Source organism: Coloeus monedula, assembly GCF_965178545.1.
Source record: "Coloeus monedula genome assembly, chromosome: 4".
In the NCBI taxonomy this organism is placed as follows: domain Eukaryota; kingdom Metazoa; phylum Chordata; class Aves; order Passeriformes; family Corvidae; genus Coloeus; species Coloeus monedula.
Genome location: NC_138784.1, coordinates 56,540,843 through 56,564,798, shown reverse-complemented (window position 1 = coordinate 56,564,798; position 23,956 = coordinate 56,540,843). Strand labels below are relative to the sequence as shown.

General features: G+C 38.1%; 1 protein-coding gene across 1 annotated transcript in view; it reads right to left on the bottom strand.

Moving 5' to 3' along the window:
• Positions 1–218: 218 nt before the first annotated feature.
• Positions 219–23,956, bottom strand: part of PLXNB2 (plexin B2) — a 242,723-nt gene continuing 218,985 nt past the window's right edge. The window contains exons 25-38 of the mRNA XM_082281111.1: positions 23,269–23,498; positions 22,076–22,257; positions 21,263–21,329; positions 21,002–21,148; positions 17,565–17,721; positions 16,439–16,539; positions 15,307–15,391; positions 9,028–9,182; positions 7,306–7,466; positions 6,568–6,715; positions 6,012–6,076; positions 5,227–5,302; positions 3,159–3,233; positions 219–336 (exon numbers count right to left, since the gene is read on the bottom strand). Coding sequence (XP_082137237.1) covers positions 232–336; positions 3,159–3,233; positions 5,227–5,302; positions 6,012–6,076; positions 6,568–6,715; positions 7,306–7,466; positions 9,028–9,182; positions 15,307–15,391; positions 16,439–16,539; positions 17,565–17,721; positions 21,002–21,148; positions 21,263–21,329; positions 22,076–22,257; positions 23,269–23,498 — 1,754 coding nt within the window. The 3' untranslated portion in view covers positions 219–231. The remainder of the gene's footprint in view (positions 337–3,158; positions 3,234–5,226; positions 5,303–6,011; positions 6,077–6,567; positions 6,716–7,305; positions 7,467–9,027; positions 9,183–15,306; positions 15,392–16,438; positions 16,540–17,564; positions 17,722–21,001; positions 21,149–21,262; positions 21,330–22,075; positions 22,258–23,268; positions 23,499–23,956) is intronic.

The window sequence follows — 23,956 nt, the reverse complement described above, 5'->3', positions numbered from 1 at the left end:
CAACCAAAGGACTTTCTTTCCCACAGAAGATTCATTTACACACAACACAGCTTTTAATTAGAAGCATAATTTACAGTAAAAATTCTTTACATTACACCTCTGCTATCAAAAAACCATGAAATCTTTCATTTAAAGTTGTAATTATACATTAAAAAATAGAACACTATTTCCTTAACAGGAAGAATGAATTTGAACATCTTCAGATCAGATTTCTTTATTGCGGCTTTTGAGTCAAAGGTCAGTCACTTTATTCTCTAGCGCAGCTGCTATTTGCTGTAAACGGAAGGCAAGCTGCATTTTTTGTGCAGCTGGATCCTCTTCAAGTGCATTTATAATCTGGAAGATATAAACAGGGAAAGTTTAGAATAATTGAACTTAAAATGTATGACATAGTTCGGAGACCAAGTATTTGATACTCCTTTGGTTGTAAGACTCTTTTGCATTCACTCTGTACCAAAGTCCATCTATTAGGCCCCATGTTCTATTTGTAAAAAAAGACAGTAAAAATGATTGTCTTTGTTATTTTATCTAAGTTTCTATAATGTTTCCCATTATGTTGAGATACAAGCAAATTAATAGCTAGTACTTTATCTTGTAAAATATTACATTCCAAGAGGGAGCAGGCAGGGGAAAAATTTCCTTAGAGCTATTTAAGAAACAGTGCTTTTACTTACAGTGCACCCTACAAGGCTTAAGGGTCATTTACCATCAGTAATTATATCCCATCCCCATGAGCTTTAGTTATGAGACGCTCCTGGGTGGTCCAGACACAGGCATATGGTAGGACAGTGCAAGGTCTCCTGTGTCTGTAGGCAATATGAGGAATAAAGCTAGCAGCCCCCCTTTGGCTCTTGCCAAGAAGTGCCGAGACTCTGGCCTGGCACCACATAGCTCAGGAAAGCAAAGAGCTCATCAGAGGAGCCCCCAGCACCCTACAGCCTCTGCTGTACAGAATATATATAAGAGGATATGACTCTTAAGACACAAGAGATTTGAACACAAGAGCTAGTAAAGGTCAGCTGTTATGAGAAGGCTTTTCTTCAAATAGAGATTTTTAGGGCTTCCCAGATTAAATTCAAAAGGTTTTGAAAGGTTTTAATTTCCACCATCCTTTAGGAAAACTTTCCCACTAGCTATTAGATTTCTCCATTAGAAGAATGTGTTACATGACAAAACCATTCCTTTTCTGGAACTGGCTTTATTAATATAAGTCTGACAGTGTAATCAGGCGGAAACCTTTAGCACTTTTTAAATACTATATAAACTTGCAAGTACAAGGACTGGAAAAATGGTGTTTGCCTGTCACTACCTGTGTTTTTTATTACTTCTTGAACATCACTGACAATGGAGATTAATGAATTTAGAATCAATCTAGCCAATAATTTCACTTTGAAGGGCTGGTATAGCATGTGCATTTCCAACATTGGAGCAAATTTGTTTAGAAATAATTATTTTAATGAATTTGTTTTTAAAGTGTGAAAATATTTTTACAAGACAGACTTAATAAACACTTATTGCAGTATTTAAACTGGGCCTAATTTAATTTGGTATTGTTTCCTTAATTTAAACAATTATATCTAGCTGTAACTCCTCAAATCTAGACAAAATAATTAATGATTATCTCTACTGGTGAATATATCCTTCACATAAATGTGGACAATTAGAATGTACCCACTTAGTCATTGTCAAGCCCTGCAGAGATGCAGAAGGTACAGCACATGCTGGGAACCACTGTGTCAGTAATAAAGACAAGGGCAGCTGCAAAATGTTCCAATTTATGCAAATTAAAACATTTTCATGGAAAATAAATAAGCTTGATTAATTTTAGTGAATGGTTCTTGACAGATTATCTCCACAATTCTGAATTAGCAGCCTTTTCATCAGATGCACCTCATTGTTACACAGTGATGTACATGGAAGGGAAGCACTGCAGCTATATACTGGGGTGTGCTGGCCTGCCACTGATGAAGTCCCACAGGCTGGTGACTCCGCCTGAGGTGTGGATGAGTCAGGGATTTACAGTTCATCTGTCATTCAGGGTCCCTGAGCGTTTTTGTAAGAGGTCAAACTATGGACACATTTGGGAAGGTGCTGAAAGCCAGCTTAGCTCTGGGGATGAGGGGTGAGGGAATGCCATCGGGTTGGCCTACATTCTTCTGGCTGCTTCCCCCACTGACCATCATTGCAAGACTTCTCAGGGTGATTTGATTTTGCCTGCTTGCATCTGTTTAAAAGCTGCGACAGCCTGGCTGCTCCTGTATAAAGCAGCTGCAGTAAGGATGAGACTCACTGTCTTTAGTGCTAAATATAAGTGAAAACATGAACTGTGCTGAGGTGCAAGACTAACCGAACAGAGCTCACATGTGCTGTGCTCCTTTTTGATTCGGCATCTGTTCTTACTTGCTTTGATTTAATTCTGAGAGTTTTCTGGAGGCATTCATTTCCATGGAAACCTTTGAATAAAAGTTTCCTTCTCTCTTTTTGTTTTCAGATTAAATTTGGAGAGCCATAGCCACAGCCCAGCTACACTGGGATATTCTTTGTCCCCCTTTCCACAGGGTGTGAAAAACCTAAGAAACTTTTTAAACTGAAGCTGTGAGCCTGCTTTTGAATCAGGCTGCGTTCAACAGTTACTCTACTTTGCTTTACCTTAGGCAGGCACTTCACTTGGCATGGCAAAACAGGGATGGTACCATGCATGGAAGTTTTTAGAGAAATTTAACTTATAAAAAGGACATAGCTCCAATTCCTACAAGCAAAACAAATTTAACAGATTGCTCCTCATAGAAAAGCACACTGTCTTGAAACCTGATATAACTCTGATGACTTTTTGCTCGGTGACATTCTTATATACTTATTAGGATGGTAGAACTGAAGAGAAACAATTTTTAAATCTGTTTATTTTTCAGATCCTGTTAAACTATCCATTAAACTATCCCTACTGAAACCAGATAGCCATAATGAAATTGTTCATTTATAAGGACATTCCTTTGACCAGTGTAATTGCCAAGCAGGGTATACAACTGCAAGACTTTTGTTCAGCATTGCTTTTACCTGATTATTCAGTGAAATCCAGAAGTCACTCCTTTAGACTAGTGTTAGCCTTCATAACATTTTACCATTGATATTAAAGCATGAAAATAAAGGCCATCACTTACCTCATCATAGTATTTGTTAGTGTACTGGTAGAGTTGGTGTAGAGCCACAAGCGTGTTTAAGGAATCGGTATGTGCCTGTTAACACAAGCAGGCAGCAAATATGTCAAAGTAGGATCACCCACAGCTGAAAGTTACGCACACATACATTGGGTACAATTGACAAGATTTCCAAATGCAAGCTCTGTGTTTAACTTTTTTTAAATGTCACTTGGGGCAGAGAAGAGGAGTGAGAAAACTTTTGTTTGATGATTTTCAGATCAAGACTTTCCCTCTGGTATTTTTCCAGCCTGCCCACAGCTCTTACCTTTGGGGGTAGAAGATATTTTGAACTGTGAATGTCAAACCACAGGCTACAGCTTAAACATCTGTTAGCAGCATGGGTGTGAAAAGCTAAAGCATTTACTCAGTACAATCTACATATTGTCGAGATATTAAGCATTGGTTCTGACACAGTCATCAAGGGTGTTTGAAATTCTTTTTCCAGCTCTTTTTACATCCTGGAAATTATTCACACCTCACTACAGCAAAGGTGTAACTCATCAATATTATGAGCACATGCACATTTGGAAAAAGCCACCTGAATCATGAAGATACAAAGGTATGGGGGGATGTGGTGAGAAGAGAGAGAAAGGACTTTAAATGAAGAAGGAAATAACCCTTCCACTACCTCATCTTCCCCCCTGCCCTCTACACATATAACTTATTTAGTGAATGTGCTCTACCTGTCTGAACAGATGTTCTTCATTCAAACGTGTAGGATTCAGGTCTCTAGCTATGCCTTTAGTCTTTAAGTTAGTTAAGAAAATGAAGAATTGCAAAATATTGCTATTGGCATAAATGATTACCCAAAGGATAAAGCAGCAGAGAAACATCCATCTTTCCTTTCTCTATAAAAGTCACTTTTAGAGCTGGTCAAAATTTGCAGTGTTTGATCACTCCTTCCATATTAATTTTTATCATAATTTATAATGAAAATGGAAAGGAAGAACATATTTTGCTGATGTTAAAACATTATATTGAATTTATTTTTAATCACCAAATATTCTAATTTTATATACATCTTAATTTATGTAATAAATAAAGTGAACTGTAAAATGAAATGTCTCTGCAGATGAGTTTTGTAGTGAATGACTGAAAATAGAAATGCTCTCATGAGGATGTTGATCCGCAAAATGTTAGGTCCTAAGGGCACTGAAATAAACAAACCGCAAAAAATTCCCCAAACATCCTCCTTACGCTAGAGCTCTTCAACTAAATTAAGCAAATGAGCAAACCAGCCACTAAGTACACTGCCTTCTTGCTCAGGCTAAACAACATCTTTAGGACTGGTGAGGGACTCTCCTGGTTTCCAAGTTAAATAGAGTGCTTCAAAGGCAAGAGCCTGCTCGAGCTGAGCTGCAGGCAGACAGTGTGTCTCAAGAACGAAGCTAAAGGTTTTGTAATGACTTTGTTCCACCAGTCTCCAACCAAAGTCCCAGACAGCAACCACCCTGCTCTGCTCTTCTCCCTGTGAGGTAACCCGAATAACCTACAATGCAAAAAGTGCCACTGAGCAAGCACACAATGAACTTCTCACATGTACCATAAAGCAGAAGTATTGCCCCTGTATAGGCAGTTCTAAAATATGCTATACTTAATGTGCATGCTTCTTCTTTAATTTCTGGAATCTAATTTTTGCTGTGGTAGCACTGTGAATTCAGTCACTACTCGTTGTCAGTATGACCAATGCTAAAAATCCCCTATGTGCTGTGGAGAGAAAGCACAGTTCAAGAGTGCTATAATTTTTCCACAATGGATGTGAAAAATCCATACACTGTGCTCTATTCCCTGCATAACTCAGATAGATTAGTGACAATAAGGATTCTCGATTCCATTCAATAATCAACATTTCAAAGGTCTAACAGGCATGACTACAATAAACAGGAGTATTTCAGAGATTTATGAAATAACTCATCTGATATTTGCACATACAAAATACTCCATTTGTCCAGATAGAAAGAGAAGACAACAAAAACCAGTGCTACACTTGGCTCCAATTTCAGTACAAGAAAATGGATTATATTCTTACCCTAGAAATCTCTGCTAGATGGGTATTCATGTCTTGGTCACTCACTGGCACCATCTGACGAATACCTTTGTAGTAACTGCAAGAGATTAGAAAATATTTTCAGTTAGGTGAAATAAACTGTGTCTTTCTGGTAATTCTGTCTTTCAATTTTGCCATTATTTCAAACATGCTTCCTTACTAACACAGGAGATACTCTACCACAACAGACCAATGATTCCTTTAGTAATCCCGCCTTTCAACATTAGTACCTTTGCAGAAGAGCCAAATCATACCTGATTGTACAGAAACATACCACAGGAAAAAAAATCTTTAACTGCAAGATAATGATTATCTTAGGTCTTAAAACTGGCAAGAGTTTTGTTCTGCAGCAGATTTTCCATGATATTAACAGAATTACCAATTAGTAAATGAATTAAGTCAGAGACAGAATAGAAAAAAAAATGTTTCTGAAAATGTTTTCAGGATTTTGTCTCTACTGAGTTATGGAAGTGCAGCATTTGTTAGACAGATCGTGTGGGTAACAACTATGACTGCAGAAAACAGCATCATATTTTCTCCTGAATAAATCTATTCATCTGTCTATACAGACAAGAATACACACTGGGTCATAATGGAGATCCATTTCAACTCTCCCAATGCCACCACCAAAGGGATGTTTATAAACATCTGGGTGTAAATTTTTTAATATTTGACAGCTAACTTTGACTATATCAGCATTCCCTTTTCCTCTTACACAGGCTTAAAATCCTAACAACTGAATAAGCATGAAAAGAGTTAATACTTACTCTTCCACCATTTTCTTATAGTTAGAGATTTCTTTTGCATAAAGTAATTTGTTACTTGGAGAATCCTGAAAAATTTAGAATACAGAAAAATGTAGTTATTTATGAACATTTCTAGCAAGCAAAATAAAGTCAAGAATGTAAGATCAAGCCTTTATATTCACATGCACTTGAGCTTTACAGATATAACATTTGGATACTTATTAACATTGGTGGGATTATTTCATAAAAAGATGAAGTTTACACATGGCATTACAGCTGAGTTTTACAAATATATCAATTCAAGGTGATAATAAATTATTGGTGAAATAATCAGTTTTAAACATGCTTTTTATAAAAGCAGCTGGTATTTTCTCCTTTTTCTAAGTATCAATTGGCAGACTACACAGCAATACTGACAGTTCACCAACCTGTTAAGTGGTGAAATGTTAACTTCATTATAAAACTAAAGAGAAACAACCAAGGCTGTATCTCCTCAGAGAATGGGTATTGCCTGTGAGGCTGCCCTTTGTCTCGTCAGGCATGAGCATAGTCAGGATGTAGAATGCAAATCACTTACTCTGCTTAATTTGTGCTCTGTTCTTGTGCAAGCATCCATGAAAGTCTGTGCAATGACTGACAAGGAAGCATCCACTACTTCATGAACATGAACATCAAAGATGAAATGGGGATTTTTCAGTATGTTTACCCAGAATCTAAGAGGCAGGCTGCAAAGCAAGGAAAACGATAAATAATCCTTTTTACACAGTAAATATTCCACAACAAGAAAATCACATGAAATTAAGTATGGGCTTTGCATTTTGATCTCCTCACAATAGTGATGTTTAATTTTATATTTCAATGTTTATACAAGCTTGTCTGGGTTCCATGTCTGAAAACCAAATCTTTACATCTCTCACAGAAAAACTCGTATGAGAAGGACCTTAAGTGCCCCAAAATAGCAAGTGAAGATGTCTGCAAGGTCAGAGAAACCATCAAGTAGCATGTATTAGATTTTGTGATTTGACAGGTAAATCTAGTCCCATTTGCCTCTTGCTTTCCTCTTCTCTAAGGAGAGACAAAAAGTAAAACATGGTAAATCTGCCAGTGATAATCCCATAGGTAAACTGATTTAATTTTTTGCAGCTTCTAGGCTTACAGGGAATCTTTTTCATCATACAAACATATTACCTCAATTAAATGATTTTGAGGATTATAAATGAAATTTACTTTGATTTGTGGTAAGAATGCTAGTATATACCTGGGAATTATACTCTTATTTCACTGCAGTATGAGTGTGACTCTTTTCATAGCGTACCTGTTTGTTTTCCAGATGTGAATGGTATCTTCATCCTTGATGTCATGTTTTTCAGCTTGTTCATCAAGAAAGTCAAAGAAGTACTTCACAGCTGGTGGCACCACATGGTTTGAGTTAAGCACACTATGAAAGAAGTCATCTACAAACTGCTGAAGTGTCCCCTAAAAGCAAAATTTAAAAAATCAGTTACATTTGTGTTACAAGCTGACCTCAGTGGCTGTCACTGATGGCCTTTATCCTGAGTGCTAAGAGTGAGAAAAAGCAAGACACTTTTTAGAACAGTGACTTTGTAAACTGCCAACAGAGTAAAGACCTTTTAGAGCACAATTTTATGTTCGAGACTGAAAGGTTGTGACTTCACCAGAGATCCTATGGTTTGCACAGAAAGGTGTGCCTTCTGCTTGACAGAAGAAGCAGGAATTGGTTGCTACATTTACACTTCAGCATCATTGTACATATAAAATAATTTTTAGCCACTTTTTAATGGTTTTTCAACTTCCCACATGCAGTTGCTCTGACACCAGAGCACCATGTGATTTTTAGAAGGAGACTGAGAGGAAGAAGTACCAGAGAGAATTTGCCCTTTTTGTTTAAGGGCAAGCACTTGGGTCTTATCAGACACCCAGTCTGACTCAGCTTCAGGAGATCCATGGAGTCCAAGGAGTGAAGTGTCCAGAAGGGCTGTGTTCTTGGTTGGATTCCTGCCTGGATCTTAGTAACAGCAACCTCAGAGGCTGTCCCCTTGTTTTAGAGATGACCCTGTTGAAACCATGTAGAGTTCATCCCCAGTCAACTGACTGGCCCTACAGACATCTTGGAAGGGCTGCATCCTCTTTCCAACCATGACTCCATCTGACAGCCTCCAAACAGGGCAGGGACCCAGATGGCAAGGAGCTCTAAGACGTTCTACTGTCAGGAAGAACACATTGACAGTCCCTGGGTTTTAGGGGTAGCCACAAAACCTCACCAACACTTTATGAGTCAGTAAAGCTCCAGACTGGTAATAATCTATAAAATGGCTATTGGGAATATAAAAGCAGTGGCTTTATTAACAGAAAAAGGGGATGCAAGCATCTTTCTGGCTCTTTGTCCTGAGTCTCTGTCATCTGTCCAAAGACTTTCCTTCATATCAACTTCCACACTTGGACAAGTGGCCTTAGCTGGAGCCAGACTGCCTTCATTTTCATAAAAGGAGCCTGACTTTGTGGTCATTAAACACATTATTCTAAATTCTTTCTCCAAGGGGAAGTGTTTCAAAAAATTACTTTGCTCATGATCGATTCTGCAATGTAGGCACTAAAAATACTCTAAAAGGACTATTATTATTTGGAAACTTTTTTTTTAAAATTTTACTGCAGCATTGATCACATACAAGAACAGGGAAATATAAGGCTCTGTAGGAGTTTATAAAGCATTCAGTTCAAAAGAAAACCCAGCAAAATATTATCTAAAAAGGTGGCACAGAGCAGAATATCCATCTTTGTCTTGCAAGGAAAATCCGTATTTAATGATCACGTAATCATGGTTCTCAGCTTTGATCAGGAGTGGTACTTTATCTCTTTCCCAGTCATGTTCCTCAGGGCATATGAATCACTTGAAGCCTTGAACACCAGCTTGTATATACATGACACATATTCCAAATAGCAGCCAAACACATAATTAATATTTGCATCTATTTCTTCCTGTAGAAGTGAGGTGTAACTATACACATCTGAGCCCTACCTTCACAGAAAGAAGTCTGGTCAGGTAGATTTCTGTAATAGCTTTGGTCCTCTCTTTTTCTTTCACACTGCCCCGCTTTGATTTACCTTCATCCATTTCATCCACTGGTCGGACTAGATGCCAGACCTTATTTTCATCTTCCAGGAGTGCATGCCCTAGAAACAGTAATTGCAATAATTATAAAAAACACTCAACCCCAGAACAGCAACACAAAAGTAATCATATACATATGCACGTGTTCCCTGTTCTTAACATACCTGTCCTCTTGCCAAGAGGATCTAGATTACTCTATTTCTGTCCAACATATACAACTCAAGTACTAAATATTCAGTGGCACAGAGCTGAAAAAGCTTACTTTTGTCAAGAGCAAAGGGAGGGAAAGGAATCACACAGTAGGAAAACTCCTGTTCGGTCATTGTCCTGGCTCAAGCCAGGACAGGGATAATTTCTGCAGTAGCCAGGAGGGGTCATGGCTGGGACATGGGGGTTGTTCTATATCACCTCATGTCATTGTCATAGGTGGAGAGAAGGGAGTCTCCTCTGGGGAGAAGGCGTTCCTTCCAGGGGAGTAAGTGTGAAGGGAGCAGTGGGGTAATGCCAGTTTCAAGCTGGAGAAAGCAGTGAGAGTAGCATGACAGAGGGAGTGATCAGGTACTGTCTGTTGTCGAGGGTTTCCATGGTGAGCAATTTTTATTTATTTTCTTGTATCTGCTGTCAATACAATTAGTATTGTTGATGTTACTGTTCGTTTTCTTATCTCATTACTGTTTCCAGTAAATTGTTGTTATCTCAACCCGATTTTTACCTTTTGTGCCTCCAGTTGTGCTCTCCATCCCGCTGCAGGGAAGGGAGAGGTGAAGGGGAAAGTGAGCAAGCAGTGCATGGCTTGGAGTGGTAGAAGACTAAATTGGAGAATACCATTCCTAAACCACTGTTGAGGCCACGTAGAGTTCATCCCCAGTGAACTGATTGGCCCTACAGACACCTTGAAGGTCTGCATCCTTTTTCCAATCATGACTTCAGCTGACAGCCTCCAAACAGGGCAGCCATGTAACAAACAGTCATGTAAACACAGTATGTGTGTGCTTGGAGGTGCACACAATCAAGTTCTCTGCTTCTTTGTCAATTCTCAAAGACATGATCAAGTTATAGAATCTTAGTTAGGTCTGACCCCACAGCCACCACAGAAATACCAGTTGTAGCCTACTCCTGGTACAACCTTTTTTCTAGGTAACACCATTACAATTCACATCTTTACCCCAGCTGCTGAGGTCAAAGAATGGTATCTTGGTTCAAACCTTCCTTTTAGCAGCATATGGTAAGCACCACTTGACTCTGTAGCTGAGTGAAGGAAAAAGGCATCCCTTCACTGAAATGACATGAACTCCAGCAGGCAGAGGTAATGATTGAAGCAAATTAATATCCATTATAATAAGATTTTTTAAAAATTTGTTTGTCAGTATTCATAGTTTAAACCAGAGGGAGAGACTCACATCCAGTGTGTTACAGTAAGGCAGAAACAGGAGTAAGCACTTGGGTGCTAATAACAGCTCTTCTGGTTACAGTGCCTCACTGTGCCACCTGGGGCTTGGCCATGCACCCGGCCCCGGGCCCTGGACCAACCATCCCACAGTGGATAAAAGCAGTTTTGTATTTCAGCATCAGCATTATTGTTCAGACAAACTCCATGCCTAAGAGTCTTTTGTTACAAACAGTTCTCAAAGAGATGATACAATTGTTTTAACTTGCAATTAATATTCCTTGAAAAGAGTTTCTGTGTCACTTTCAAATCTCCTGGTTTTGCTTGTTCTTCCTTTAATTCCTGAACTTTTGCATCTACTTGGCATAATTCCTAAAATCGTGGCACTTTCCCAGTGCAAGTTACTGAATCAGTACATTTAAAATCATTGACATCTTAAAAATATGGAAGTTATTTTTCCCATAAAAATTGTGATTCAGCCACACTGTACAAATTATTTTGCATTCTGCTAAGTTTTATGCTTTAATATACATCTCTAACATAACTGAATCCCAGTTACAGCACAAAATATCAGTTTTTAATTGCATTAACTTTGACCATAATGGTTTATTAACTAAGTTCCTCAACAGCTACATTGAATTTCCCAGCTTGCATGTACATTCAATATTTTACATCACAGGGGAAAATAACATTATAGTGTAATCTGGCAAAGCCAACACTTTTTCTTGAATCTACTTTATATATCCTTATGAAAAGCATTAGTTATGTAGTCTTCTGGGACCTTTACTTCTTTTTAACAAGGTAGGAAAAAAATATAAATTCCACATTAAATCACATTGTCCTTTGAGAGTCCTTAATTCAACTTGGAAGTTCATGTGAATGAAGCCAGAAAAAATAAAAGCTATCACTTTATTTTGAAGCAGTTGTGATTTCACAATAGATGCTATTCATGGCAATCATCTGCCAGTACAGTAAGAACTACTGCTGGGCATGAAGTATGGAATTTCTTTTGCAATCCCTGTTACTTACTTTCGGAAATTATTAGATCAAATCATGCAGTTCGACCAGAAACTATATTCCAGCCTTATGTCAGTTGTTTGGTACGCTCCTGCTTCCTCCTCTGATTCAAAGGAATTTATTCTCTCTTTTCCCTCCTGATGGTGTATGGTCCAGTTTAACTTTGGACAGAAGAGGAAACAACTAAAGGGGTTTCCACTGAGATTACAGGCTCTTACATGCAGCTGAGTTTGTTCTGTGTTTGTTTAGAAACAGCAGAATTGGCTACTAGTGGAGTAGTAGTTATTTCATAGGAAAGTAAGGATTAAGAGACTACAGCTCAGCCAGATGAACTTCTACAACCCGAATATCTCGCTTCATTGCTATAAATAGCAGGAAGAAAGAGGAAGAGAAATTCAGAACATGGAGCAACAAAACATGTTAGCAATATGGTTGCTAAGAGAAAATAACAGTTAGATGAGATAATATTTTCCTCAATGGGAAAGCAGGAAGTGAAGAAAATAAAAGCTAGGAGGAAATACCTCCTTTTTATCTCCACAGTGACACTATGCATCAAGTTGCAAGCAGGGAGAAGATTGTGTCCAGGGGGTAAAACGCTTCCCCCTGAGCTCTTTGTCTTGGCCCTTGACATTCTTTGGCCAATATAAAATAATTCATGGGGGAGTGGAGGGGCTGTTAATGGCAAAAATAGACTGTGCTGACTAATTATAGTGGTAGGAACTATGACGTAAACATCAGGCAATGCAGCCCCTTTCCCCTTGTGCGACCTGCAGCAAATTATCTTCCTTCCAGTCTCCCCTACCTCATGAATACTGCTCCATGGAGATGAAGGAAGGGCTGCCCTAACAGATCTGCTAATTAGTATTTCTGATCTGCAACCCTGTGTCTATTTTTATTCAGAATTTAAAAAGGAAAAAAACCTAACAAAACAAACCCAAATATCAGGAAAAACCACCCAAAATAACAAATGTGTTGTTTTGGTTTATAGTTCAGTACCGAAATACTGGTATGAAATCACTGGAACCATTCTCCTTCTTGATACAAATTAGTAACTGCATTTATTGTCTCCAGAAGCAAAAGATGCTGCATTTAATTTGTCACAATTGCCAGCTTCTAGTGTCTTCCTGTTAGAAACTCTGAATAAAAGCAGCATGGAAGCAATGCCAGGGTTTAGGGCAACATCTCTGAACATGGTTTTACATTTTTGGTCTGTGCAAAGTGTCCTACTTTGGCTGACAGTCAATGGCTTCAGCTGACACTTCTCAATGCAAAAGGTGCAAGTCAATGAGACTGAATAAAAGGAAATCCACTTCATCACAAGCCTCATTCATAGTCAGGATAGGATTTCTTTTTATTCCAACCCTGTAAATCCCAGTGTCATATACATGTGTATGTGTGGGAGGGGAAGCCTCTGATCCCCTCTTCTCCTTTTTGTACACAGTGTCTCACAAATCACGGTCATGGCAGGGTCTCACTTTGTACCAGCTTTGTAACATTTTATAGCTTTCCAACAGAATGAGTTGGCACCAGATAGCACTGAGGACCTTATGCTGCTAAAGAAAGCAGGGTAGCTTGGCATGAAACACTGCCATCCCAAATTTGTACACTACCATGGTACAGGGTGTGGAGAAGAAACATGGTGGAAGCTGTTTCCACTTGATACTTTGGGATCTGAATTATCTGAAGACTTTTCTCTCATGTACAAGAGCCCTCGTGTGACAGCACTGTCCCCAGAAGTCTACTTTTCCTTTACAATTTAGAATGCCACACAGATAACTAAGGAATTCACCTTGGAGTACAGACCATGCTTGTTCAAAGAGCTTCATCATACTGAATCATATCTTATGATATAATTGCAGAGAAGGAGGAAAGAAAAAAAACATAACATAAGAAAAAAAGAAAAACACATGATCTGGTCCTCTACTGCCTGCCACAAGAGTAGAGAGGTGAGGAGGATGAAGATTGGGAGTCCAGAACAGAAGGCTGACTACTATTCTATATTAAGAAAGCAGAGCAAGTTAAGGACACCACCAGACTCCATTCACAGTCCAATCCACTTCTTTAGAGGTGAGGTGACTATAGTCCCAGCCACCAGTGCAACCAAACTGAACAGGGACTAGGAATCAGCTCCTTGCCTGCATTCCACTGCCTTCTGTATTAAACTGGATGGCCTTGAAGTTAACATGCTGGATTGGCACTTGCTGTGACAGAACAGTCACTGCTTGGCCAGCTGTGCCAGGGACTTGCAGTAAAGGTGTGAGAGGATAGCAGCAGCGGTGTAAACATGACCATTAGAAGACTCTTCTTTCTGTTGGAAAAACTCTCAAAGGAAGAATACAGGAGGACAGAGCAAAAAGTAAACAGCGAGTAATTCTGCCCATCTTAGTTTCCTGTCCAACACTCAAAACAAATGAAATGAAAGTCTGAACCTTTCTGCTAAATAGCCATATATGTCAGAGCTATCAGCTGAGACCCATCTTCTTGAAAAATGTACATTTCTGGCATATTATTTCCAACCTGTTTGACTGCGAGCCCTTGAAACCTATTAAATCTAAGATCAGTAAATCTGTTTAAAGGAATGAAACTATTAGGTGAAGTAATGGCCTTTGCAATCAGTGCTAGACAGAAAAGCATATCAAATGAGTTCATGGGAGTAAGAATGATCTCAACAATTATTGTTCCATAAATTTAACTTCTACCTCATACAAAATAACTGAATATAAGGATAAAAAACCCTAGAGAAACTGAACATTTGAAGTCAGTAAAGGAAATACACGTGACAAAGAACATATATTCACAAGTAAATATTTCCATAAAAATCTGAGTGCATTCAAGTCTGTAAGGGGTTTTGTGTCTCAAGATATTTTGAAATATAGAAAATTGGTCTAGACAGAACACTGACATGTACAAGTAAAAGCTTCTAAGATGGATTGCAAGCTAACAGGTTGTCTTCAGTGTTGCGAAGTCCAGCATACTGTAGCAGACAGCAATACAAGAATTATGCGGCAGATGCATTACTGACATGAAAGAGAAGAAACATTACAAGGAAATTCCTGACGCTCACTTACAGAGGATTGAAAATCTCAAAAAGAGCAAAGGGATTGTGAAAAACGCTGCATCTAAAGAGACAAAATGCATGGAATGAACAAAGCCAACTAAAAAGCCCTGGAAAAAAAAGAAGTTAGTGTAGCTGGCAAAACATCACTCAAAAGGAAGAGAGACAAAATCTGAAGGTACAGAGATGAGTTTGCAAGGCAACACAGTTGTAAGAAATGCTATGAAAAATTACATCAGATCCATTATGTCACAGAGAGAGGAGCTAGTCTCTACTGTGGTTCATCTAGACCACTGCATTTAATTCTCAGTCTAATAAGTAGTGAAAATAAATTTGAAGAGGAATGTGAGTAAAGGCTGAAGAAAGGAGAAAAAATGATAAAGATCTGCCAAGACGAAATGTACAGTTTGACTATAGATGTAGTGTGATTAAAAAAACAAAATATGGAAGGAAATGTTTAATAAGAGTGCTTTCTATTAAGTTGGGGTATGGACTCACCACAAATATAGTTAAAGTCCTACTGTTTAAGACTTTTATAATGAGAGCAAAGAAAACCATTACAAGTGTACAGTGGTAACACACAACAAATAAACCCTATATAGTCTGGTGGTGAATATCTAGCTCCATGGAAATGCTTGATAAACAAAATCAAGATGGCAGCATCACTCTGCGGGTTTTGACTTCTAGTCACCTTGGGAGGGAGGGAGGGAAGCCACAAGATACTTACTTTCCCCTGGGACATCTTGCTGATTATCCTCTGGCTGCTGGGAAATTCCCATTTTCGATAAGATGAGCGTGGCACCATCTCGGACCTTTGAAAATACAAACACAGAGATGTTCTTTGAAGGAACCATGCACTGCTGAACCTCTTTCTTAAACCGTAACCTGTGGTTTCTGTAATCGGTTGCAGGGAATCTATGACGAATGCTAAACTTCCGAGGCTTCTTGGGCAACTGGCTCTGCAATTCAGAACAGACTCCCTCCCACTCTGTTAGTAAGAGATCCCATCAACATCTCCTCTGAAATATTAGGAGCATCTTCAAGGCTTAAGTGGTTCCTCAACCTGGTGTGGTGTGCCATTTGGATGAAAATGGGGTTTATCATGAAGAATCAGACCTGTCTGTTTTCTGAGGGAAAACAAAACAACTTTTCTCTTTTCCAATCAGGATTAACTGTTGTTAGAAGGAAATAAATAGCATAAAAAGGAAAGATAAGTGGATTGCAAGTGCGTGGTAGAGTGCACAGTATGAAACCTAAAACAGACGGTATGAAAACGTCAACATCTGCTCTCCTGACTGGGCTTTTGAACAATCCAGACAAACTCAAAATCTATTTAGCAGCACAGCAAGGACAAAGACAATTCTCAGGGGTAGGAAGTGGTGGAGAAAAGAAAATATGAGTCTTAGCAAAACCAGCTTTTGAATATTCAGAGTGGAATTTGGATTTGGATACTTCAATGATGAGGAAACCAAGGTGCTGGCATTTAGGTTTTGTGTTTTTATACAAAATGCCTAGGCAGAATGTGTAGACCCAGCCTTTCACAGTCCAAACCTTTTACTGACTAGACCCAGACCTGTGTTTTTCTTTTAGTTCTTTATCATAGAATCATAGAATGGCTTAGGTTGGAAGGGACCTTCAAGATTTCCAACTCCCCTGCCATGGGCAGGGACACCTTCCACTAGACTAGGTTTCTCAGAGCCCCTTCTAGCCTGGCCTTGAACACTGCCATGGATGGGGTATCCACAACTTCCCTGGGCACCCTGTATGTAGCACTGAAGTTACTCTAAAAATAAAAAAAGATTTTATTTATTACAAGAAAACAGATAACAGGCACAAACAACTGTTTTGAAATGCCTTACATTATAATGCATTAGTGTGTTGATGCGTTTCCATCTGCCATCTCTTTGGGATGTTAAATCCAAGTCTGAGAGGATCTGTGCAGTAGAACCTGGACGCCATTCTAAGGGGTAATTAAAGTGAGAAAAAACAGTTTTTAACCAGGTGCAAAAATAACTTCTCCAAGAATGTTTTACAGACCCACTGACACATTGTGGAACATCAAAAGAAGTAATGTAGAACATGCCCCACTGTGTGTTTTTGATTGCTTAATCATTTGGTCTTTGTTACAGAAGTTTGCATGAACTATTTCTAACCACGCATATGACTTCTGATTATCTTCCATAAAAAGTTAAATTCCTTCACATAGAATTCAATAAATATATATAATAAGGTCTGCTATCGGTCCAAAAGAGAGAAGGATTTCATGGAATAGAAAAGAAATTTTTAGGGGATTTACTAGGATTTTCTGAAGAACAAGAATTCCATCTTCTACTTTCAGATTAATGCAGTAATGAAAATACTGAAAAAAAAATTAATTGGAGCTTTTATTCTGAGATTATTAGGCCTTTTAAGGAGCACAATTTTTTTTTTTGTCAAAAGAGAATAGCTATTTTGAAAGCCCTCAAGGAAGATGATTTTCAGAGACTAGGTGGTACATAATCTCCTAAAAGTGCAGTTACTGTAAATTATAATTCTTTTGAATAACCATCATAAAAGAAACTAAAAATCAGTACCAGTTTCTGAAATTGCACCATTACTTCTCCATCAGTTAATTATCCATGCTGTCATTATCACATTAATTAGTACCTGAGATACTGACTCTGTCAGACATGAATTCACTTGTGCCAACAGTCATTAACAGGCTCTTGCAATGCTGCTGACAGTATACCAAAACTTTAAGAGTCAAGAAAAACTACTTCTTAAAAATTAACTAACTTAGTTTTTAAGGCCTATTAATATTGCTGCAAAATGCTGTATTTTTGCATGACCATGAATTCAGCTTTTTTTTAAAAAAACCCTGACAAACCAACAACAAACCAAACCATAACCAAGCAATAAAATCCTCTTACAGAGATTTTTTGAGAAAATACGAAGTCATGCAACGTGTCTCACCTGGTTAATATGATATCACAAATAACTACCTACCAAGAACTACACTGTCAGCTTTTGGCCACTGAGAACACGGCAGATTTCGATAGACTTGGTCTATTATCTTTTCCTTTACTTGTGATATAGTATCACAGTTCAGCACTTTCACAGGTATGGAATCGTTTCCTCCCTCTTGCACGTATACATTCACTGTCTGTGAAGAGAAGAATGTACATGGTTATTAAGGCAAATCAGTGCTGAATTACCTCTGAATCTGTTTTTCTGGGTGATTTAAATGCAAACAGTATCTGAAATTCACCATGCAATGATTATTGAACAGCAACACATATTTGCAATGGGAGTATGGATTATTTGAGGGATTATTGGAAGGATCTTTTGCTGTTATGCAGCCAACCAGCTATCATAAATTCCAGTTAATTTCTCCTACTATGACAAAACAGAAAAGATACAGAATAGATTTAGTCATGTCTAATATGCTAATATTATTGAGTCTTGGGAGTTTATTAAAGAGAAACACACAAGAACAGAGCAGCTGGACCACTGATTCGGTACATGCTTCTCATTTAACCTGATAATCCTAAATACAAAAAAGCCCAAGTATTGCAGTGCCCAAATTTCGTGAGTTCCCAATAATCATTTGAACTGCACTTTGTTGAACTCCTAGAATATTATGTGCTTTTGCCTTCCTTTATGCTTTCTTCATGGCTGTGGTTTTAAAGATGAGCAGACTACTGTACATATGGTACTTTAACATGGCTCAACTGATGAGCAGTGAGTCGTTCAGCTCTCCAAACTTTACCTCCTGTGACCAGATGTTCATTAAATACACACACACACGCATATATATGTACATATAAAAGTAATTTCTATCATCTTATGTGTTAGAAAACTTCATTTACTGCTTACTGTTGTCATAATAACTCTAATAGCTCCAGGGAATACACCTAAGTAGCTTATGTCAGTTCTAAACTATTACTGTTTTCTGACAGTATCAACATGGGTTTTTTAATGTTAAAGAGAATTTCTTGAAAGCTTGTAATTTGCTAAATCTAGACTGATTTTTTTGAAAGTAGCTTTGCTATGTAAGTGTCAGTTTTCAATTTTCAAAGCAAATAAGAAAACCATGGACAGAAAAGCTCCCCAGAAGGAAAAAAAAAAAAAACAAACCCTAATAGATATTATCAAAAGCCTCTTTCTTTCACTAGCTGAATCAGCTGACAACAGCTCAGAGCCCTCGTGGATCTTTTGCCAGTCAGGTAACTTAGGAGGCCAGCACATGTGAAGCACTGCAGCTCTCAGATACATATGGTCCTGCCAACCATAATTCCTGAATTTATCACATCAGACCTCAAAATAAACTTGCATAGCTGGTATTTTGAAACAGTGTAGAAAAGCTATGCCATACGGCAGTCAAATTAAACATGATTGCACCATCCCTTGACAGAACTCTCAAACTAATAATGAGATTTCACCTTCCTTTTCCTATTAGCTTTATGGTAATTAGACATGATTTTGCTGCTGGTTCAGTATGCAGCATGTCAGTGTAACCAGTGATGCAAAACAGATTAATCTTTTAAATAAGAACAATTAGAGAGCAGATAACTGCTCTATGCTGTACCCACCTTGTCTCACTTTCAGGCAGAAGTGAAGGAATTAACTCATGCTTTAACCTACATTGGTGCACAAATGCTCCCTAACTTTTCAGTTACCACAATATCATCATCATGCCAAAGACCCCAAAAGCTTAGGCCAGTAGTACCCCCTTCATAATCTTTTATCATACATATGTACACATACACATATATCTCATCAACTTCCACGCATGCACATACATAAAATATTTGTTTGATGGGAAATCTACAAATCTGGACCAAATACTGCTACTGTACAATGTTATAATGTTTAATATCTAGCTAATATGTGTGTTGTGCCCACATCTGATTGCATACATGGATTTTCTGCTTTCACACTTCATTTAGCTTAATTGCAGTCTTTTTTTTGTCATGAAAAGAAAGAGACTGAATAAAGAATTATTGCCATTAAGTCTTACATGATGTACAATGCAAATAAATTTTGGTCTCCATACACAACAGAAATGATAGCCAGCACTGCCAATTAGTGTGTTTTCTGTGGGTGGCACTTTTGGCTTAGATATAAAGACAGTAACTCAACTAATCCACAAAATATCAGTTGAACTTAAAATTTCTTCTTGCCCAACACACTCTTCCTCCAGGCGCTCTAGGTCACAGTCTGGTAAATCCACTCTGTGAATGAAAGTCCTACAGTACCCTCCTCACTTGAGCCCTCCCATCAACATCCCTTTAGAATACATAAAATGGTGATTGGTTTTTTTTTTTTCAAACCAGGACTTAATAAAGCTTTTTATTAAATTTCTTTTCCATGCTGCATATATGTCACTGCATCTTTCTCAGTTGAAGACAACTACAAATGACTCCTAACATGTCAATAAAAAAGAAATTAAAATGGGAAAAAAAATCATGAGTCTGTCTCTGAAGGACAGTCTGTGCATCTTTGATATTCACTACACTGAATCCTGAAGAAAACCAGGAAGACTGTCAGAAAGAGTAAAACTAGATTTTACACTCCCTGAACAGATAAAGAGTGGGCTGCTTCAGTTTTTCCAAAGGACAGTGAATCTGTGTTCTGGAGTATGTTTGAAAAGTGGTGGAAATTTCTGACAGCAAACAGAATTAAGTCAAAGTAGAATTCATAATAGAAAAGATCTGGACCATGGCACTGGTGACTAGATACAGGGGGAAGCTGAGTTCAGAGGTGGAGTTCCCTTGCCAGGAATGTCCATTTCATCCCACTTGAAGCAACTACCACAGGTCTCCAGAACTGGCTGTAGAGGCACTGTAGGGAATTATTTCTCTAAGAGGAAATAAACAACTTTCAACGCCAGCTGGGCTGCCCACGTTCAGGAGATCTTGACTCACACAGAAAAAAATGCAGAAAGAAGTTCATAAAGTGTTCTGGAGTTTGTGGAGCCATCTCACAGGACTGCAGAGAGCACAACCTGCTATACTAATAACATGATCTCTAAAATGATGTTCAATATGCTGATCAGCAGCAATCACAAGGGAGAAAACCTGAAATTTAAGCATAATGGTAGTGCAAGAATTCTGCAAATACCAATTGCCAATGAATTTCGAAGGGAAAAGGGGAGGAGCCAAACATCCTGCCCACTTTTCAGACAGACTGAAAATTATGAAAGGGATTTATTGAAATGGATTCCACACTGGCAGGATTTGAATTTTATTTTAGAAGATATTTTATAATTCTGTTTTCTTGCTTGGGGATTTGTTTTGGTCAAACTACTGACAATCCTGCCCATGACCAGAATTTCTATGCAGTTCACAGTAGTCTAGAAAACTCTGTACAGACTTAAGACTTTCGGAATTAATTTTAAAATAAAAAAGGATTTTATAATCTATTAATCATGCTTTGCTTACCAACTGTGTGTACTCTACATCATCTCCCAGTAAGCCTGTGTCATTCAATGTATACTTGGCTTTCTTCAGTACGGCATCCACTGGGCCTTTCTCTACCTGGTGTTTGATAGCCTTGAACAATTTATAAAGAGGCTCCCCGGCATTGTCCTAGGTAAAGGAAAGGAAATGAAATAAAGCAACACCAAAAGACATACTCAGATCAGCTCTTTAAAGTATTACTGATTAAAAAAAACCCCACAGGCAACAGATTTCAACTCTTACCTTGAGGTACTGATATAAACAAATAGACATCCAGTTAGACAACATTCTCTCAACAACCGTTTCAGATCTGAAAAAAAAACCAGCCCCGAATATGGTAAGGACACTTAATGACAAGGTTTTAAAGAAAAACACTGCTTGCTTGAAATATAATATTTTTACATGCTTAACTGCATTCAGTCTCCTAATGCAATGATTTCCCTATAGAGTCTTGAAAGCATATACTTGCTTTAGGATAAGTGCTTTGTATTGCTTATCATTCCTGGGTAGCTACCTTCATCTCACTGCTGAAAAGTATACATCCTTTATTCAAAATCTTAAATTGGGTCTACAATGTGAGAGCTAAAAAATTAACCCAGTTGTGCAGTTACTGGGAAACAACCTACAGATTACAAAGCTACAACATACACAGAGCAAGGTCTATTGTAATTTATTTTGGGATAACAGCTGGGTTAAATCACTAGAGCAAGCCCTCACTGAATGCACAATGCAGCTGATTATGTGTGCTCATTATGGTGGTGATGTGAGGTATAAATGCTAGATCATTTGGAATAGAATTAGATTAAAAAGTAAGTGAAATGTTCAGTGTGGTATTTTGAAGTAAGGTAGGTGTTTCTACACTGCAGTGTTTGAATAAGCAGTCCTGTCCAGCAGTCCTGTCAGTACCTCCCACAGCTACTCCTGGTGGGCTTGTCTTGCTAATATGCTTGGGCCAAGCTATTTCTGGCTTTTATGGAGAGCTGGCATTTCAACCCAGTCACACTGCAAAAGAAACACATTTACAAAATGCCAGAGACATATGACAATCATTCAAACCTTCTTAGCATCAGCTTTGGGTTTTTGGCCACAACATACTGCTCCATCAGTTCTAAGAACAGCGTCCTCATGATGTCAGTGTAGTATTCTAGTTTTCCATGTAAAGCGACTGTCAGTAAAGATGCAAAATACACTTTAGCTCGAGCAGAGAACTCCCTTTGGTTTTCCAGTGTGTGAATAAACTGAAACAGAAAACAAATGTAAAAACAACTCAGATGACAGGTTTCTGGAGAACCTCAACACTTGTCTGCACTAAGAAGACAACTAATATTCTTTTAATATTAAATCTCCAAAGCATAGAATCAAAAAGTTTTCAGAAGTTTGAAAAAACTTCTTATAAGAAAATGTTGCCTAAAATTTGGTTTTAAATACACACACAATGTACTGGACTGACCTAAGGAATGCTTATATACTTAACTAAAACCTTATCTAAAAAGGATGTTTTAATTAAATGTAAAATAGTGTTCTGTGACAATTTTTAAAGAGAAAATCAACTCCCCTCTCCCCCAAATTCCCAGTCCTTTCACATCAAATTACAAAGACACTAATGTAAGTACACCTGGAAATGTACTCTCATCTGTCATAAACTCTAATTCTACCATTAACTAGCTCAACACTGGATCCTCATTAAAAAAAAAAAAAAGAGAAAAAGCTAGAAGCCTAAATCTATATTTAGGTGTCTGACAATGAGCCTTGGTTTTTGAGAGTGAGCAATTATAAGTCTCTTCAGGGCTGCTCTGAGCACTCATCAGTCTTGATGAATAGGCCACTTGAGGAGCCTCTACCTTTGCTGGGGCAGAGATTCTGGTAGATGGCTGTCTGCAGGTGACTCCCGTGAGGAGCCTGGAAGGAATCAACACTCTCCCATCACATTTCTTAAAAGGCTAAAGCAAACTTGTAACACCAGTTTTTATGCCAGATTGGGTAACACCTGCTTTTTACAGCCACTGCAATGTTGACTAACTCCATATTACATGATCTGGCACAGAAATATGATCTTGCCTATCCATTCCACCAGGAAGCTCTGGCTGTGATGCCACATATTTGCAGTGGTTACTGTGAAATCAGATTTATATGAAAATCACTTATTCTTACTAATTTTGGTTCAGTTGTGCTTGCAAACCTACTGTCTTGCACAGATACACACAGGTATGCCTAGATAAGAGACAAGGTGAATCCACTTCAGAACTCACGTTAATGAGAAATGATTTGCTGTTGAGGAGGTTGGAGAACTGGTACAAAGCCTGCTCCACAGTCTGGCGCCTGGCCTCAGGAATATCCAGCTTTCCTGTAATCATCACATCTTTCTCTCCATCTTTGGAGGGCAAGAAGAAGACTCTGTCTGTGTATGTTTTGTAGTCCAGTACTGGAATTCCAGCTTCATTGATGTCATTTGTCTGATCCTCCATCTCTATCATTAGATCTGCAATATGCAATGCAGTTTAATGGTTCAGTTTAAAAAGTATGCACGTTTTTTAGGCAACACAACCTCTTTGAGTGCCTTGTAATAGCAAAAAAGCAACTCAGCAGCAAAACCTCTTATTTCATCTCACCTTTTCTCTTGCTATTTTTAACAATTATCCTATTAACTATAACCACAGCTAATCCTATGGTGGCATGAGAATAAGTGCCTTTAGCACTGATGGTTTCCTTGTTGTTGACTATCTGTAAAAGGGCCTTTATGGCATCTGTGTGAGTTAATATATAAGAATGTAGGATTATAGTACAGAATAAAAAAAAGACATTGCAATACTTTTCATTTTGATTTTTTTTTTCCCAATCCACAGTCTATACCCTCTGAGTCTAGGTAGTAAAGAAAGTTCTTTTAAAAACACAGCAATCCAGGAAAGAGAGGTTTCAAGTGTAAAGCAAGCTAATTTA